Raw genomic sequence first — 17510 nt, forward strand, 5'->3', positions numbered from 1 at the left:
AATCTGCTTACTAGTAGGGGGCATCCTGAATCATCCTGCTTGGATGATAAAAAGGAAAGGGGGCACCATGTCCTGCATCTGTCAAAGTATTTATTGTCCTATATCTGTTTCTACAGCTTATTTGACTATACTTAAATATCAACATCAGATTGTGCTGTTTTAAGCATAGTTAAGTGGGGCCACTGTCATATTTGGTAGACAAAAATTAAAATGACCCCAGTTCTCATTTTATCAAAATTTGAAACCAACATGGCTGTTTTATTTTATTAAATAAACATGTAAATAAAGAAACAAATGAGATTTCCAGTTGGGAAATACAGCAGTGATGAGAAGAATGGTACATGTATTTTAAGTGACACTTTTCTATGTCACTTTAAAAAAAAAACATTTTCTATGAATCTGTTTCTATCATCACCCCAGACTAAACTTTTTACCTGGATTTGCTGCGGCTCTTTCTGGAAAGGGCACTTTACCCAGTGTGGAATATTTTCAGAACACTCTTATTATTTTACTAAAGTATGTATTGTAAATTACAAGTATAATTTATAATGAGTTAAAAGTACTTGTTTTAAATTAATCAAAAATCTTGGAGTAGTTTAGCATAATTTCTTATGTTTTAACAAAATAAAAGATTTGTGATACAGAAATTTATGAAACTGGCTATTATGTCTACTGTACTTTTAAATATTTTTATTTGTTGACTGCTTAGTGTGCCAGCTATGTACCAGCAAGTGTGTTAAGTGTTGAGAGTACTGATGGGAGTAGGAAGACTTGAGGAAATTAACACATCAAGAGCTATGTTTCAGGAATTCAAAGCATGTTGGGAAAGTACAGAGCATAAAACATAACAGCCCTGTGAGGAGTGGCCATAGAGGGCAAAGGATGCAGAAAATAATTTTGAGATAAGGAGCTTCTGTTGGGAGTTTAAGGATGATTAGGACAAAGGAAGGGAGGTGGAAAAAAATGAAAAGGCCTTTTAGGCAGAAGAATCCTTATGTAGTGAAGTAGAAAGGCAAGAGAAAAGGGCACTTTAGCAGGACCAGAAAAATGGTCAATATGATGCGAGTGAAGAGAGCATTTGATAACATGGCTAATACCAAGTCTTGAGATTATGTAGTCACGACCCCCTGATGATTTTTGTAAGATGGACAAGAGTTTTGAACTTTTTTCTGAAGGCAAGAGAGAATCATAGGAAGGTTTTGAAGCAGTTTTATTTTTATATTTGCATTATAGAACATTCTCCTGGCAGCAAAGTTGGAGATAGATTGCAAGAGCAACTGATTAGAGAAGGGAAAATCAATTAGAAGGCAGTTGCAGGTTGACCATCCCTAATGCAAAATCCGAAATCTGAAATGCTCCAAAATTTGAAAGTTTTTGAGCACCAACATAAGAGTGACATCTTTGGTTTCTGATGGTTCAATATATACAAACTTTGTGTCATGCACAAAATTATTTAAAATATTTTATAAAATTACCTTCAGGCTATGTGTATAAGATGTATATGAAACATAAGTGACTTTCATATTTAGATATGGGTCCTATCCCCAGGATCTCTCATTTTATATATGAAAATATTCCAAAATCTGAAAAAAATCCAAAATCCAAAACACTTGTGGTCCCAAGCATTGTTGATAAGGTATTCTCAGCCTGTATAATAGAGAACATTATGAATTAAAGTAGTGTGTATGATAATGGAAAAAGAGAATTGGAAAATTATTTAGAAGATAAAATTGACAGGACTCAGCAACTCATGTCAGTCAGAAGGAAGAGTAATCAATAATTTCCAATGCTGAGGATGGTGGTGCTGCCCTCTACTGAGAAGCGGAAGTGTGGAAGAAAGAACAAGAGAGGAAAGGAATCTCATCATGTTACATTTTACACAGCCTCCCATATTTCATAGGAGTTCTGAGTAGTGATGACCACTTGGCTGTTAGAAACCCAGATTTAATATTCTTAAAGTATAACTAGGAAGTAAAGAGAGCAGTGATACCAACTTACGTAAGATTGTTTACTAAGAGCGTGTAAATGATTATACGGTACTGTATGTAGTAAAGGTCTTTGATCTAAATAAAAATAAGAGCTCAAAACAGAAAACTCAGAAAAATATTAATATTTGATGATGTGGTAGAAAAATTGGAGATTCCAAAAGGCTCTTGAGAGGTTATGGTAAAAAGCAAAAAGTGGAAAAGAAGGGCCGTAGAAATTAAGGGACAAAAGAGGTTAAGATGTCCAGACTTTAAGATACATATAGGACATGTCTGAAAACATACACACCAAACTCTCAGGAATGGCTAGCTTTAGGAGGTAGCATTGAAGATAACAGCAAAAGAACTGGGAATTTCTATTTTGTATTTGAATGTTTAAAACATGTTCTATATATATTTTTATAACTTCTTGAGAACTTAGTATTTTAAAATAAAAAGTTAAAAAGATCCTCTTAAAATTGAAGTTATAGTCAATTGAAAATAAAAATAGATGAATCAAATAAGCTTAATCAGAACAGAAAAGGGAGGGAAAGGGTAACATGGAGTGGCCAACAGTGTCATACTATAGATAGGTCACAAGAGATAAGGACTGACAGGAGTCTTTTAGCTTGGTATTTAGCTGTGGTCACAAGTGACCTTATTAAAAGCAGTTCTAATGAAAGGCTAAGGGCAGAAGCTTGACTGTAATTGTTGGAAAGTGGAAAGTGAGGACATGAAGAGTTGGAATAGTCATCTTATAAAAGAGGAGCTTAAGTGTGAAGGGATAGAGAGAGATGAGGGAGGGACTTAGTGTCCAAGGTGAGTAAACTATTTGCTTAAGATCCTTGTAGAGGTAAGAAAGAGATCCATGCTAGCTCCTTTAGTCATGGAGGTTTATTGGGACTCACCCAGGAATGTTAAGTAGTCTGAGTATTAGCAAAGTAGGAGCTAAGTCAACTACTCACACTACTCCTACTTATTCCAGGTTCCAGCTTTTCTAAAACTGGGATTTGTAGTACGTTTTATAAGCAATTGAAGTTGTTCAGCAAGATTTCTTGGAGGGAAGAGACCTGAGCTTATTTATATGCTGGAGGTAGGCACCAGGAGAGGGCAAAATCTCTGTAGTACAGAACTAGTTGAGGTACTTATTTAAATGGGTAAACCCTTAATTTGAAAAGTAAATCAAACTGTTTCTGGGAATGAAGTTTTGTACAAAATGCAAAACTTGCCATATTCCGAGAGCTAAGCCAACCAATATGTTTCAATTACATTCATATTAGGAAAAAAATTAATAAGATGACATAAATAAGCTAGTAAATTTCTTTTTTCTTCTTCTTCTTCTAAAGCCGAACAACAACGTATCCTTACACAGAGACGCAGATGTACAGCCAAAACACTGGAGGGAATTACTTTGATACTCAAGGGAGTTCCGCCCAGGTGACTACCGTGGTCTCATCCCACAGTATGGTGGGCACTGGTGGGATTCAGATGGGCGTCACAGGAGGACAACTCATCAGCAGCTCTGGAGGAACCTATCTGATCGGCAACTCAATGGAGAATTCTGGTCACTCAGTGACACACACAACTCGGGCCTCCCCAGCGACAGTAAGTATTTGAGTTTTTGGTAGTTTAATTTAGCTTTTAATAGTCTCTAATGAACATTTCCTTTTATAGAGGGAAAAGAACAACACAGATGGGACTGGGGCAAGAATGTGTTAGATAGTTTTAATATTATGATAGTTTGAAGAATATAGTCTATGTAGTATTATGCAGAATGTTACTGATACGTATGCCCTCTAATCAGGTGAATTAGAGTTTTTAATTTTACTGGCAAATTAGAAAGGTGAGTTTTGCTCATTGAACTGCTGGTTTTCATAAGCTGTCTTCCATCAGTAAAATATCTTAAATTTATATAGAAAGAACTCACTTTCATATTATGCTTACTTTATGAGATAAAAGCCAGGCAGTAATACAGAGAATAAAATATAATTTAGCTTGGAATTTTCACTTCTTTCAACAATAATATTTATGCTAGCTCATCCCCAGAGAAGTTACATTATATAAGCCAGCATTTCCCAAACCTTAAATATGTAAATTTTGCCATATTCTCATGCCAACTGTATTATTACTAACTTAATACGTTTTCTAAGTTGACTCACTTTTAAAATAGAAAATCGTGTGTAATTTTTTCCTAATACATATTGAAATCAGTGTTTAAATAGTAAAATTAAAAATATTTACTCACGTGTCATGTGTAAATTCATGTTTCATTCCACCAGAGAGATACTTTAGGAAGCATTAGTATAGGTGATTCAGATGAAAAATATTTGTGTTGGCTCTGATCATAGATATGAGTGAATAGTATCTTAGTCTTAGGAACATACATATTTAAGTTAAATTTAATAGATATATTTATTTTAACACATTGGGTTATTCTTTGTTTGTGGGGTTTTTTTGTTTGTTTGTTTTTGTTTTTTTAGATGAAGTTTCACTCTTTGGCCCAGGCTGGAGTGGCAGTAGTGCAATCTCAGCTCACTGCAACCCCTTCCTTCTGGGTTCAAGTGATTCTCCTGCCTCAGCCTCCCAAGTAGCTGGGACTACAGGCACATGCCACCATGCCCAGCTAATTGTTGTATTTTTTTTAGTAGAGATGGAATTTCACCATGCTGGCCAGGCTGGTCTCAAACTCCTGACCTTAGGTGACCCACCCTCTTCAGCCTCCCAAAGTACTGGGATTACAAGCATGTGAGCCACTGAGCCCGGCCAACACAGTGTATTTTAATGTACTGAAATGATGTAATAGAAATAGCCATAGAAAGTTTTGCAGAATTTGATATCATCAAACTCTAGCCTGAACTTCTGTTTTTCACCTCAACTAAGCATATGAGAATGGTCATTTAGAACCACATAGCTAAAGCAGCAATGGAATAGATTTTCTAGGTGTTACGTATAAAAGGGTGCTGGGGATTTGAATTAAGGAGATGTATCCCATTTTATCATCTCATCATATAGTTTGTTCTTGCAATGAAATAGAGATAGAAATAAATTGTGGAGAAAATAGTAATATGAGAAGCTTTATATTTCTCATTTTATGGATTTTCTCCAGGATATTATATGTGCTTGGTAAGTACTCTGTATATACTTTGTATATTTGTAGTAATTTCTTGTGTTCCTACTTTAATCATTCAGTGCCTTTTCCCTAATACATTTTTTAAAAACTCTTGATTTTAATTCAGTATTTGTTACTAACATCAGAATAGATGACTAGCTCTTCTGAGCGGAGAGTTCCTTTTTGTAATTTTTTTCTTTGTAATTTTGAAGCATTTCTTATGTGTATTTATTGTCTCTTGCTTTTAATAATATTAAATACAGTATTTTAAACCTTTTAGTCACACTAGTATATTTATGTAGATTAGAAGCAAGGGAATTGCTACTAATAAACCATAGCTTTTCTGTATCTCAGTTCCCCTTATCAATAAAATAAGACGTTGGTTAGACTAAATGATTTCATAATTTCCTCCTACTTTAGAACCATTAGATTTACAAAGGAATTATAAAATATTCTAGATGTAAAAATATATCTTCAACATAAAAAGAAAAGAGATAGACAAAGGTGGCAATAGTATATAGCACTCCTCCTATAGGCCACCTAGAAAATTATTTTCAGTGAAAGGAAAATACCACTTATCAAGGCCTTAGGAAAACTGAAAAACGGGGCAAAATTTGCCTTTCCCACTTTCATTTCACCCACCCTCTCTTATTCTAACATACTATCCTTTGAAACCCCATTCCTTTCCTGCCTTACCTCCTCTAAGTGTTCCTACTTGCCTTCATGCTGATTCTGATACCTGTTTAACATCCTCATCAACTGGATGTGGGTTTACTAAATTTACTTGCTGTCTCACTAAATTAACCAAATTGGTTAATCCAGCTCATGTAAATACAGTTGCATTGCTAACCTTTATAGTTTGATTCTTCTTCTTCTATTTTTTTTTTTTATAAGGGATACACTTTCTATGTAGGTATGTAGGTATGAAAGGTGGCATTACTCCTTAAGTTATCCATTATACAAATTTGATGTGTGATTTTTATTATACTAACCGGTAAATTAAACAGATAAAGTAACTAAATTATAAAAACTGGGAATAGTTGAAAACTTTTACAAAACACCAATTTATAATATCAATTGTATATATTAATTTTGTACTAAAAATATTCATATTTGAGGTTGTTTTGTTAAGGATAAAAATTCTAAGGTGATTTTTTTCTTTTTTTTGGTTTTGCTTTCTTTTTTATAAGAAAATTTTCCTTTTTAACAAAAGGAATAAAAAGTTAAGAAAAAAAAAAGGTAACTTTTGCATGGAAAAATCACAGTGATCTCACCAAAGCCCATATTGATTGATAGTGTGGTACTTGTCTAAATATACTTCTGCTAGTGTTTTTGTATTACCTTGAATTGATTATTGAAAAGTATATTTGATTTAAATCCCCTTCTCAATTGTACTGAAGATCTGCTTGACTCACAGTGAGGTTGTGATTCTCAGTTTACAGTTTCACATCTGTTACTGTAGTAAAATTAACAAAGTTGAAGTCCCGTGAAACCTATTTAAGATTTCGTATCATCCGCCTCTTGCCAAATGTTAGAAATGCTAACCATAGATTTTTGGTTGTTTTCACTCCTAAAAATCAAGTTTTTTTTTGTTTTTTTGTTTTTTTTTTTTAAGGAGATGCCATGTCATTAAATGGGATTTAATTGAGTTTATGTATATTTTTCATTTACTGGAGAATCGTACAAAAGATTGTATATGAACACAATCTTTAAAGATTTGTTGGTCAAGACTCAAGCCATTTCTTTGCAAACATTGAGCCCATCTGTACCATATAAGTTCAGTTTTCCTTACTGTTCTTTAGTGTTCAACATATAACCTGTAGAATGACTGATGCAACTTACTGTGCAATAGTAGCCTATACTGTGGCCGAAATTCTTGACTGAGAAATCGTCCTTTGGGTCACTCCTTAGGGGACTATCAGTAAGTGTAATGCATAGTCAGTTAATTCAGTTGATGTAAAACTAGCTGTGTTTGGGTACTTGGGAATAGCACAAACCAAACACTTGGCCCAGTTCCTGTGGCAAAGTTTTCTGCTCCAGTTCTTAGAATAATTGCCTTGACACTCTCTCTTACATTTACCTGTACCTATACAAAAACACTTTTATTTAAAATTTTAAGGAATAATTTCTTACCAAAATGAAAAGTTTATCCTAATGTGCAAATCAATTTCTTGAGATATATTAATGAAAAAAAGTGAATTGATTTGATATTGAAGCCACTACTAAGAAAAATGATTAGCACTTTTCTTACTTAGTCTAATGTTCAACATAAAACCTAACACCGTCTTTCTCATACTGGAAGAATCTCTGAGTCATTAACAGAAAAATTTTATTTGAGCATATGATTTATTCTTATAACTTTAAATGAAAAAAATTTGCATAAAGGTGTCTTAATATTTGGCTTATGCATTGTACAGTTTTTCAGTTTTCAAGGTACTTAGAAATCTCAGCATTTTTCTGGTGAGGTAGTGGAGAAAACGGAACGCTTATACACACTGCTGGTTGCAGTATAAATTACTTCAAACGTTGTGGAAGACAGTGTCGCGATTCTTCAAAGGCCTAAAGTCAGAACTCCCATTTGACCCATCAGTCCCATTACTGGGTATACACCCAAAGTAATAGAAATTATTCTGTTATAAAGACATATGCATGCATATGTTTATTGCATCACTATTCACAATAGCAAAGACATGGAATCAACCCAAATGCCCATCAGTGATAGACTGGATAAAGAAAATATGGTACATATACACCATGGAATACTAAGCAGCCATAACAAAGAATGAGATCATGTCCTTTGCAGGGACATGGTTGGAGCTGGAGGCCATTATCCTTAGCAAACTAATGCAGGAACAGAAAACCAAATACTGCATGTTCTCACAAGTGGAAGCTAAATGATGAGAATACATGGACATATAGAGGGGAACAACACACACTGGGCCTTAGAGGAGGGTAGAGGGTGGGAGGAGGGAGAGGATCAGGAAAAATAACTAATGGATAATAGGCTTCACACCTAGGTGATGAAATAATTGGTACAGTAAATCCCCATGACACACATTTACTTGTATAACAAACCTGCCCATCCTGCACAAGTATCCCTGAACTTAAAAGTTTAGAAAGTCAGCATTTGTTAATTTGGTAACAAATTTTATATGATGAATACATTATGTCAACTACTAATATTCAAATTTAGTCAAAATACTATTTCTCCTTTGATTTACTGTTTCCTTTTATATGGTCCATGTGTGTATAATTATGTATATAGATATATACATCCATGTTTTTACTTATGTAAATACATACACATACATTTAAAAGACATTTCCTGTGGATAATATTAAATAGCAATTTTCAGAAAGATTTTATAACATTTTTATTGAATTATCACTGGATATGGGTTCAGCTAAGTTGTGACCTGAATATGTTAGGGATCTGTTTATTGCTACTATTTCAGTAGCACATGGACATTAAGGTAGAAGAATTGGCTACAGTCATAAATCTGAACTCATTATACATCTGTCTTCTAACTATATCAGCATAATATTTCCCTCTGTTTTCATTCATTTGATATTCTAATGTATTTTTCATGATTACTTTTCTATATAATCACATCATTTATAGAATTTTAGAGTTTTGGAACTGAACATACTTTTCACTTGAAGATTAAAAGTTTGTGAATGTAGTTAGTGATTTTTTTGGTGCTCATCACAACATAATTTATCTTATACCAGAGTATGCAGTAATTACCAACTTGCTTTAAAAAGCCTTATTTACTCACTTTTACATAAAATAATATTTTTATTCTTAGATGGTTATGTATGGAGTTTTTTTAAATTCTTCTTAATACTTAAGATTACATTAATCATTTTTGAGACTGTGATATGAAAGTTAATTTTTATACCTTTATGTATATACATTTAGTATTTATATATGTTAATGGGATGTTGCTAAAATTAGATCCCACCAAGAGGCACAAGAAAAATATGTTGAAATTAATATTGTTCATGTTTCCACCTCTTTTGATTAATGTAAAATATTATAATTTATTTAATTATTTGGAGGAAAATTTGAAAGTCCATCTGCTGCTATATAAGTAAAAGTTTGGCCTAGTTTATATAATTAATAGAAAGTTAAGAATTAATTTTAGAATTGTGAGTGCTTTTATTTATTTATTCTTGGCTTGGCATGTTTATGAATTTGGTGTAAGAGAATGCTTTTTCTAAGAGGATAAATATGTTTAGCTCTCCAAAATAATTTTACCTTCTTATTCTTTTGCTTCTGTGTTACAAACGGCCATGTGTTTGATTTTAAAATTTTAATTTATTTATATGAATTAGTTACACGTTCTTAAGTTGCACGTTCAAAAGATATAAGAAAGTGCATGAGTCTCTGTCACCTGTTTCCCAATTCTCATCCTTAGAGGCAACCAATATTACCACGTTCTCTCTTATCTTTTTTTAAAATAATAATAATAATAATTATTATTATTATTATTATTATTTTGAGACAGAGTCTCACTCTGTCACTCAGGCTGGAGTTGAGTGGCGTGATCTCGGCTCACTGCAACCTCCGCCTCCCGTGTTCAAGAGATTCTGCCACCTCAGCCTCCCTTGCAGCTGGGATTACAGGTGTCCACCACCATGCTCGGCTAGTTTTTTGTATTTTTAATAGAGACAGTGTTTCACCATGTTGGCCAGGCTGGTCTCAAACTCCTGACCTCAGGTGATCTGCCCACCCCAGCCTCCCAAAATGCTGGGATTACAGACATGAGCCACCGTGCCCTGCCACCAAGTTTTTAAAGTATTATTCTAGCAATATTCTAGCAGGATATGCAAGCAGAATATGTATTTTTTCACTCCCTCTCTTTTTCATTTTTTTTACACAAATGGTAAGAAAAATGCCACATCTTATGTCTTGGAGACTTTTTGTTTCATATTAGTATATGAAGGACTTCCTTATATTTAAGGGAAATGATTATATTAGAAGGAGCTGAATTGCCCATCTATCTTACCAGAGGAAAAAATGTTGAAATAATATTAGATTATTGGTTATGACTACATTGAGACAGAAAAGCAATATAGTCACATGAGATGAACACTTCTAATTATCATATATGAAGATACGCTTAAAAGAAATTTTAAGTTAGAAGTATGCATAAATTATGCATAAATCACAGTTCTTATTTTATGTGAAAAACAGTAATTTCTGTTTAAAATAATTTACTAAGTTTTACAGTTAGCCTCAATATATTTTTTTAAAAAACTCTGTCCACTTATTTTGGCAGAAACATGTATCACCATTATGATCTTAGCTTTTTCTGTTTTCCTGTGTCCCTTTTCCCCTGGGCCAACTCAGTCCCTCAAATGAAACTCCTCAGACAGAGTACCATGAACCGTCTGCTTCCTACACTAAACCATAAATTGACTGAAGGATCTGGGCCTCATTTTCAAAGCATTTAATAAAATGGGACTTTGAATGACTTGTAGTCTCCATCACTTCATCTGTATTCCATTCAGCTGTCAGTCAGTTCTACACTGCTCCAGCCTCGAAGCTGATAAGATCTAGAGGCAGTAATTTTACCATTAGAGCTGTAAGACATTCCACTCCTAGAAATCTTGATAAACTAGCAGGTTAAGACAAAGAGAATGACAGGGTCCTTCATTCTTTCCTGAGCATAGCCAGTGAATTACTCTGAATTTTAAAGCAAAATATAATGAATTATTTTATTTTTTAGCTACTTCATATTTGAAACAGCATTTCAGAACACAGGTGTATGGGTAACATGCCAGAAAAAGCTAGGTTCTTTGTCATACAAGATCTAGATAAGCAAAGTTTAATGATGCTCAAAAATTGTACTTATAAATATTAAAGTAACCTATATCTCAGGCAACCTCTTAAATATCTTTTGCTTGATCCTTCCTTAGGTCTATAAGTCAAGTTTTACGTTAAGTTACTAGTTTGAAACCAGCATAATTTTTAAAGAAAAAAGCTCCACCAACTTAATGCTTCACTTATAAAGATTAGATAATCCAGATAAAATATGAAATGCTTTGGTGCAGATTAAAATATTAATTAAAATATTAATATCATAGTCTATGAGTGACATATGAGTCAATATTAGACTCAAAAAGTTTCAATACTGCCTCTTCTACTGGTCCATGTGTTTAATTTAAAGGGAAAAAATACGACACAGTGCCTATGACCAATTGTCAGTTCTCTGAGAGAGAATTTCTCCATGTTCCTGTGCATACTAGTTCATCCCCCAAAGTGTGTGATTTGATTACCACTTTCTCAGTACACATAACTCCAGTTGTTGTGTTTATTGGCCACAGAATTATCTGGTTTCCTTTAAACTCTAGTTACAGCATTTGATTGTAACTATTGGTGTTAGTAAATTCCATGACATAGGAGTTTTGTAATCTAACTAAGGACTTAGAAATAATTTTACATATACACTTCCAATTTACTAAGTGTAAGTTTGAGTGACTTTTTCATCTGTCTCATAAGAACGGAAGATGTGATGTTTAATTGTGCTTTTAAAATTATAGGAAAGATGCAGTTAGGCCAAAGAAAGGAAATGTGAAAATCAAAGGGAGGTAAAGAGGTCAGAACTTGCAGATGATATTATTGTGTACTTGATAAAAATCATAGAGAATGAAATTAAAAACTATAACAACTAATAAGACATTTTAGTAAGGTGGCAGTACAATTTTTTTTCTTTCAAGAGAGAGTGTCACTCTGTCACCCAGGCTGGAGTGCAGTGGCACAATCTCAGCTCACTGCAACCTCCACCTCCTGGGTTCAAGCGATTCTCCTGCCTCAGCCTCCCTAGTAACTGGAATTACAGGCACCTGTCACCAAACCCAGCTAATCTTTTGTATTTTTAGTGGAGACAGGGTTTCATCATGTTGGCTGGGTTAGTCTTGAACTCCTGACCTCAAGTGATCCACCTGCCTCGGCCTCCCAAAGTGCTGGAATTACAGGCCTGAACCACCGCGCCCGGCCACAAAATTAATACACAAAGAAATCAATAGCTTTTCTAGATAGTTAGAAAATGTAATAGAAACAAAGATCTCATAATAAAAACAAAAAATACCTGGCAACAAACTAATAATAAGTGTGCAAGATCCAGTTGCTGAATAAGAAATACCTAAAGTTCCCCAGGGACACAAAGGGAAACTTGAATAACTGGAAAGGCATGCCATATTCTTGGATAAGAAATTTCAGTATTAAACATTTAATCTCCCTAAGTTAACATAAAATGTTTCAACATAATCTCAGTTATAATGCCAGTAGATTTTTTGACAAGAAAGACTGTTCATGTAAATGAACTTGCAAGAATTGTATAGAAAATTTTGTAAAAATAAAAGTAATGAGGGATGGGGTAGAGGGAAACAACCTATCAGATATTACAATGTATATAAAATTATAATAATTAAAACAATTGTCTAGGCACATGAATAGACTGGTAAATGAAAGAGTAGAGACCAAGTAGGCCAAATGCGTGCAGGAATATTGTATATAATAAAGGAGGCATTGCCTGTGAGTTGAGAAGTCATGGATTATAAGTAAATGATATTTGAAACAACTGAATATTTTATAAAAGAAAATTAGATTGGTTCATATATTAGTCTTTATATCAAAATTAATTTCACTTGGATAGAAAAATGTGTTTTATTATTAGAGTGGGAAGCATAATATAAAATCCAGAAGCTATAAGGAAAATATTGATAGACTCAGTTATATAATGGTGAAAACATTCTTCTGAGAAAACCACAGTAAACAAAGGCAATGGTGAAACAACAAACTGGCATAAAGTTTTGAGGTATTATACTCAAAGGACTAATTTTTTAAATATGTAGACCACTCTTACAAATCCATCAGAAAAAAATAACGAAAACGGAGCAAATACAAGAACAGGCAGTCCAATGAAAAGGAAATGAAAAAATAAACTACAAAGAAATACCACCTTTCATCCCATACAAGCAATGTGGAAGAGGTTGGTAAGCCTTGCTAAGTGTGTAAGGAAACAGATACTCTCAATCATGATTGATGGGAATCTAAATTGGCACAAAATTGGAGAGCAATGTGGAAATTTTTTGTCAAAATTAAAAATACACATATCCTTTGACTCAGTGAGTGTGCTTCCAGGAATTTATCATATACTGATAATACTCTTATGTATATCAAATGCTACATAAAAACTATATTTGTGGTAGACTTATTTGTAATAGAAAAAGATTGGGGTCGGACACGGTGTTTCACGTGTGCAATCCCAGCACTTTGGGAGCCTGAGGTGGGTGGATCACCCGAGGTCAGGAGTTCGAGACCAGCCTCACCAACATGGTGAAACCCATCTCTACTAAAAATACAAAAATTAGCTGGGTTTGGTGGCAGGCACTTGTAATCCCAGCTACTTGGGAGGCTGAGGCAGGAGAATCACTGGAACCCAGGAGGCGGAGGTTGCAGTGGGCCAAGATCGTGCCATTGCACTCCAGCCTGGGTGACAGAGACTCTGTCTCAAAAAAGAAAAAGATTCGAAACCACCTTATCCATTAGCAGGGAAATATGTAAATAAATGTTAGTACTTTTATCTCTTAAGTGGAATTACATATAGCCCCTAGATAATGAGGCAGTATATATGTGTATGTGTATGTGTGTGTATATATATATGCTATGTAGCATGCTTATATATGTATATATAGGCAGTATATGTGTGTGTATATATATGCACACACACGTGTATACACATTTATATGAAAAAAATCTCCAAATCATATTGTTGAGTGACAAAGCAAAGAGTAGTGTATGTGTGTAAATAGAAACACATATTGCTATGTGCATAATATAAGATATCCTAATTTTTTTTTGTTGGGGGGGGTGGTGGTGGGACAGAGTCTTGCTGTGTCACCTAGGCTGGAGCGCAGTGGTTTGATCTCGGCTCACTGCAACCTCTGACTCCCAGGTTCAGGTGATTCTCCTGCCTCATCCTCCCAAGTAGCTGGGATTACAGGCACGCGCCACCACACCCGGCTAGTTTTTGTATTTTTTGATAGAGATGGGGTTTCCCTGTTTTGGCCAGGCTGGTCTCAAATTCCTGGCCTCAAGTGATCCGCCTGCCTCGCCTTCCCGAAGTGCTGGGATTACAGGCATGAGCCACCACGCCCAGCCAATCCTAAAGATATCTTTAGGAAGGATACTTGAAGAATAAAAGGTGGGAGACATGAATATATTATCTATTAAAAAAAAAGTCGTTTGTTATTTTTTAAAATTTTGGACAAGCTGTTAATGATTATACATTATATCTATTTGGTCATATTCCCCAAATGCATGTAGATAAAACAAATCCTTTATGTGCCCAGTATTAATATTGTCTGTGAGGTGTCACAGTTCACATTAAACCCTGATCCTAGGTTTCAGATAAAGTCCTCATTTATTAGACTGTTGAAAGTTTAAACAGTGAAAGTTGGCATTAAATTTAGTAGAAATTTTTAGAGCCATTCTTATTGTTCAATATTTTGGAGTGGAAGTTGATGTTTGTATTTGTATTTATGTATTGAGAATCTGGGTTTTTCTTTTTAGTCACTGACTTTCTCAAACATTTATTGAGGTATTACTGTTGACCAGGCACTGTGCTTCTGTGAATTTGAAGACTTACAGTATGGGCTAATGGAGCTAGTTCCTGCACTGAAAGGTACCTAATCCTGCAAGGCAAAAATAGAAATTCACAAATAGCCTCCAGACTTCTTTTTAGACTTAGTTTCAACTACTTTCTTTCCACATTATTTTTTAAATCACAAATGTTAATACGTTATCAATTGATTAATTTTAGATTTATCAAAATTGTACTTACCTTCTGATAATATTGCTTATATAAGTTCAAAATTGCCTAAAGATTGGGTAGGATTGGATAGCAAGAGAGTGAAAGAGAAGCATGAATGCAAATGATACTTAAGATTGCAGAATCACCCTTTAAGTAGAGTTAACTGGCACCATTGTGGGAATGCCCGTTACCAACCTACTTATATTCACTTAAGTAGTCATTGCAGTCTGACTCTGGCAATGAAAAAAAAAAAGATCATGTTTCAGTGCACCTGTTTTCAAACTTGAGTGTGCATCCTCTGGAGCACTGATAAAATGCATCACTGGATCTCACCCCAGTGACTTTCGATTCAGTCAGTGTGGGCAAGGACCCCATAATTTGCATTTCCAACAAGTGCCTGGGGGATACTGAAAATGCTGGTCCAAGACCACACTTTAAGAAAGCCTGTTTTAGTGATTATGGAGATTAACTACAAAGTGAAAGTGTTCTTAGTACTCAGAATAAACTGCAAAAGGCAGGGACCATTTGAAAATGTAAGATGGAGTTTAAATCCTGTATTTAATTGTAACCCAACAAATTTCTGAGGGGTAATTCCAACTCCCAACTGCTTTTGTACTTCATGTCTCATAAACTAGTTTTATCATCACAGACTCTTAGGCTTCTAGTGAGGGTGGAGGAATCTGGGCTTCACAGAATAATCAAAGAAGTCCAAAAAGACAATCTTGATTTCAACCCAGCATCCCAGCATCAGCCAAATGTTCTCAGAACACATTCAATTTATACAGGTTTCTTATACAACCATTTTTTTCCCCCTTATGAAAATGTTCAGAATAACTTCAGTTTACAACTTTGGCACAAAATTGCCAAAATTTCAGGTTGAAAGCATAATAACTTAATTTTTTTCTCTAGATGTCATAAAATTATCAGTGAATAGAAAGGAAAAGATTTCATGTATTTGAACATTTATAAAACAGACAAGATTTTGTCTTTACTAGCTACTTTCTGGTTCGAGAGGATGTGAAAAACAAAGATGGCTAGATTTGCTTTCTGGATTTTTTTTTTTTTAATTGAGGATTAAAAGAACAGCTTATCCTCAATCTCTTCAGTTAAGCTATTTCTTGACATTGCTGTGGAAGTAATGTATTTACATATTGTTTGAATATACAACTTAAAGAACAGTATCATAGCTAGAACCTTTGCTTGATTGGTGGTGTTTCTGTATATATCTGCCAGGTCTGCTGAGCTCAAGGAACACTCTGGAGATACTTAGAAGAAAGTATTCATTGACCAGACGGGAACTGATACTGTTTCAACTGCTTATTACAGGGTATTTGAAGTTTTAAAGCCACAAACTACAATGAGAAATACCTTTACACTGTGGCCCAATACTCACTCATATGCACATACATACATTCATGAGTGCACATCTACATACATGTACATACATGTACGTATATACATATGACTGAAACTGAAGTTTCATGAAGCAATACTTATCCATACTGTGTGCAGTTAACTCTGATTATTTTCTACTCTATTCAGTTAATTTTTTAGAAATGCTGGTCAGTACCTACATTATTGATTCTGTAACCCACTAATTAGTTGCACCTTACATTCTGAAAAACACTGCTTTGGGCAAATGAAAGAGGAGGTTAGAGCATTTACAATACATGTATGAAAGGCCTGGGGACAGAGTCTCCATTGTAGGGGTTTGTTTTGTTTGGCATTTTTTGGGGAGGGGGGGGGGGGGGGGTGGGGGGCAGAGTCTCGCTCTGTTGCCCTGGCTGGCTTGCAGTGGTGCAATCTTGGCTCACTGGAACCTCTGCCTCCCAGAGTCAGGCAATTGCCTCAGCCTCCCGAGTAGCTGGGATAACAGGCGCCCACTACCACTCCCAGCTAATTTGTTGTATTTTTAGTAGAGATGGGGTTTTGCCATGTTGGCCAGGCTGGTCTTGAACTCCTAACCTCAGGTGATCCACCTGCCTTTGCCTCCCAAAGTGCTGGGATTACAGGTGAGAGCCACCGCACCCGGCCTTGTTTGGCATTTCTAACAGGTACCCAAATGATTTTGATACTGCTGGTTCAGGATCACAATTTGAAGAACCGCAATTTTAGTGATTATAGAGACTAAATGCAAAAGGAAAGTGTTCTTTTGTTGTTCCTGGTTGAATGGCTTCCTGTAGGATGTACCCTCCTCTTCACACACACCAGGAGGCTGTCATTTCACACAGGTGTGAGTGGTGGCTACATGCTGATGCCAGCCATCACAATTATCTTTTCTAAACATAAGTCTCCAAGTAGAAATGTTTCTATCTTACCTGATCTCAAGACGCAAACCAGGTAGAAATGTTTTTGTCTTACCTGATTTCAGATACAAACAAAATTTAAAGTCCTAAAGATCAGAAGAGAAATTACCCAGAAGGAAATTCCTGGTTTTAAGTGTATCCTCTTCATTAAGTTTCTTTAAATAATTTGCTGTTTTCACAAGAAAACAGAAATGCTATGTCTCTGAGAAAGCACTCACTGATGAGGTTAACAGAGTAACCTGTATTAACAAGAAAATGCAATTGTTATACATTAGGTAACTGTTTTGATGATTAAAATTTAACTATCT

At 34.8% G+C, this 17510-nt stretch overlaps 1 protein-coding gene across 3 annotated transcripts in view; it reads left to right on the forward strand.

Annotated features, from left to right (window-relative positions):
• Nucleotides 1-17510, forward strand: part of RFX3 (regulatory factor X3) — a 311489-nt gene that overhangs the window by 195943 nt on the left and 98036 nt on the right. For all 3 annotated transcript variants that reach the window (XM_025360417.1, XM_025360416.1, XM_025360418.1), the window contains one exon: nucleotides 3311-3569. In XM_025360417.1, the coding sequence (XP_025216202.1) occupies nucleotides 3311-3569 (259 nt within the window). The remainder of the gene's footprint in view (nucleotides 1-3310; nucleotides 3570-17510) is intronic.

The sequence above is a fragment of the Theropithecus gelada genome, chromosome 15, assembly GCF_003255815.1.
Source record: "Theropithecus gelada isolate Dixy chromosome 15, Tgel_1.0, whole genome shotgun sequence".
Lineage (NCBI taxonomy): Eukaryota > Metazoa > Chordata > Mammalia > Primates > Cercopithecidae > Theropithecus > Theropithecus gelada.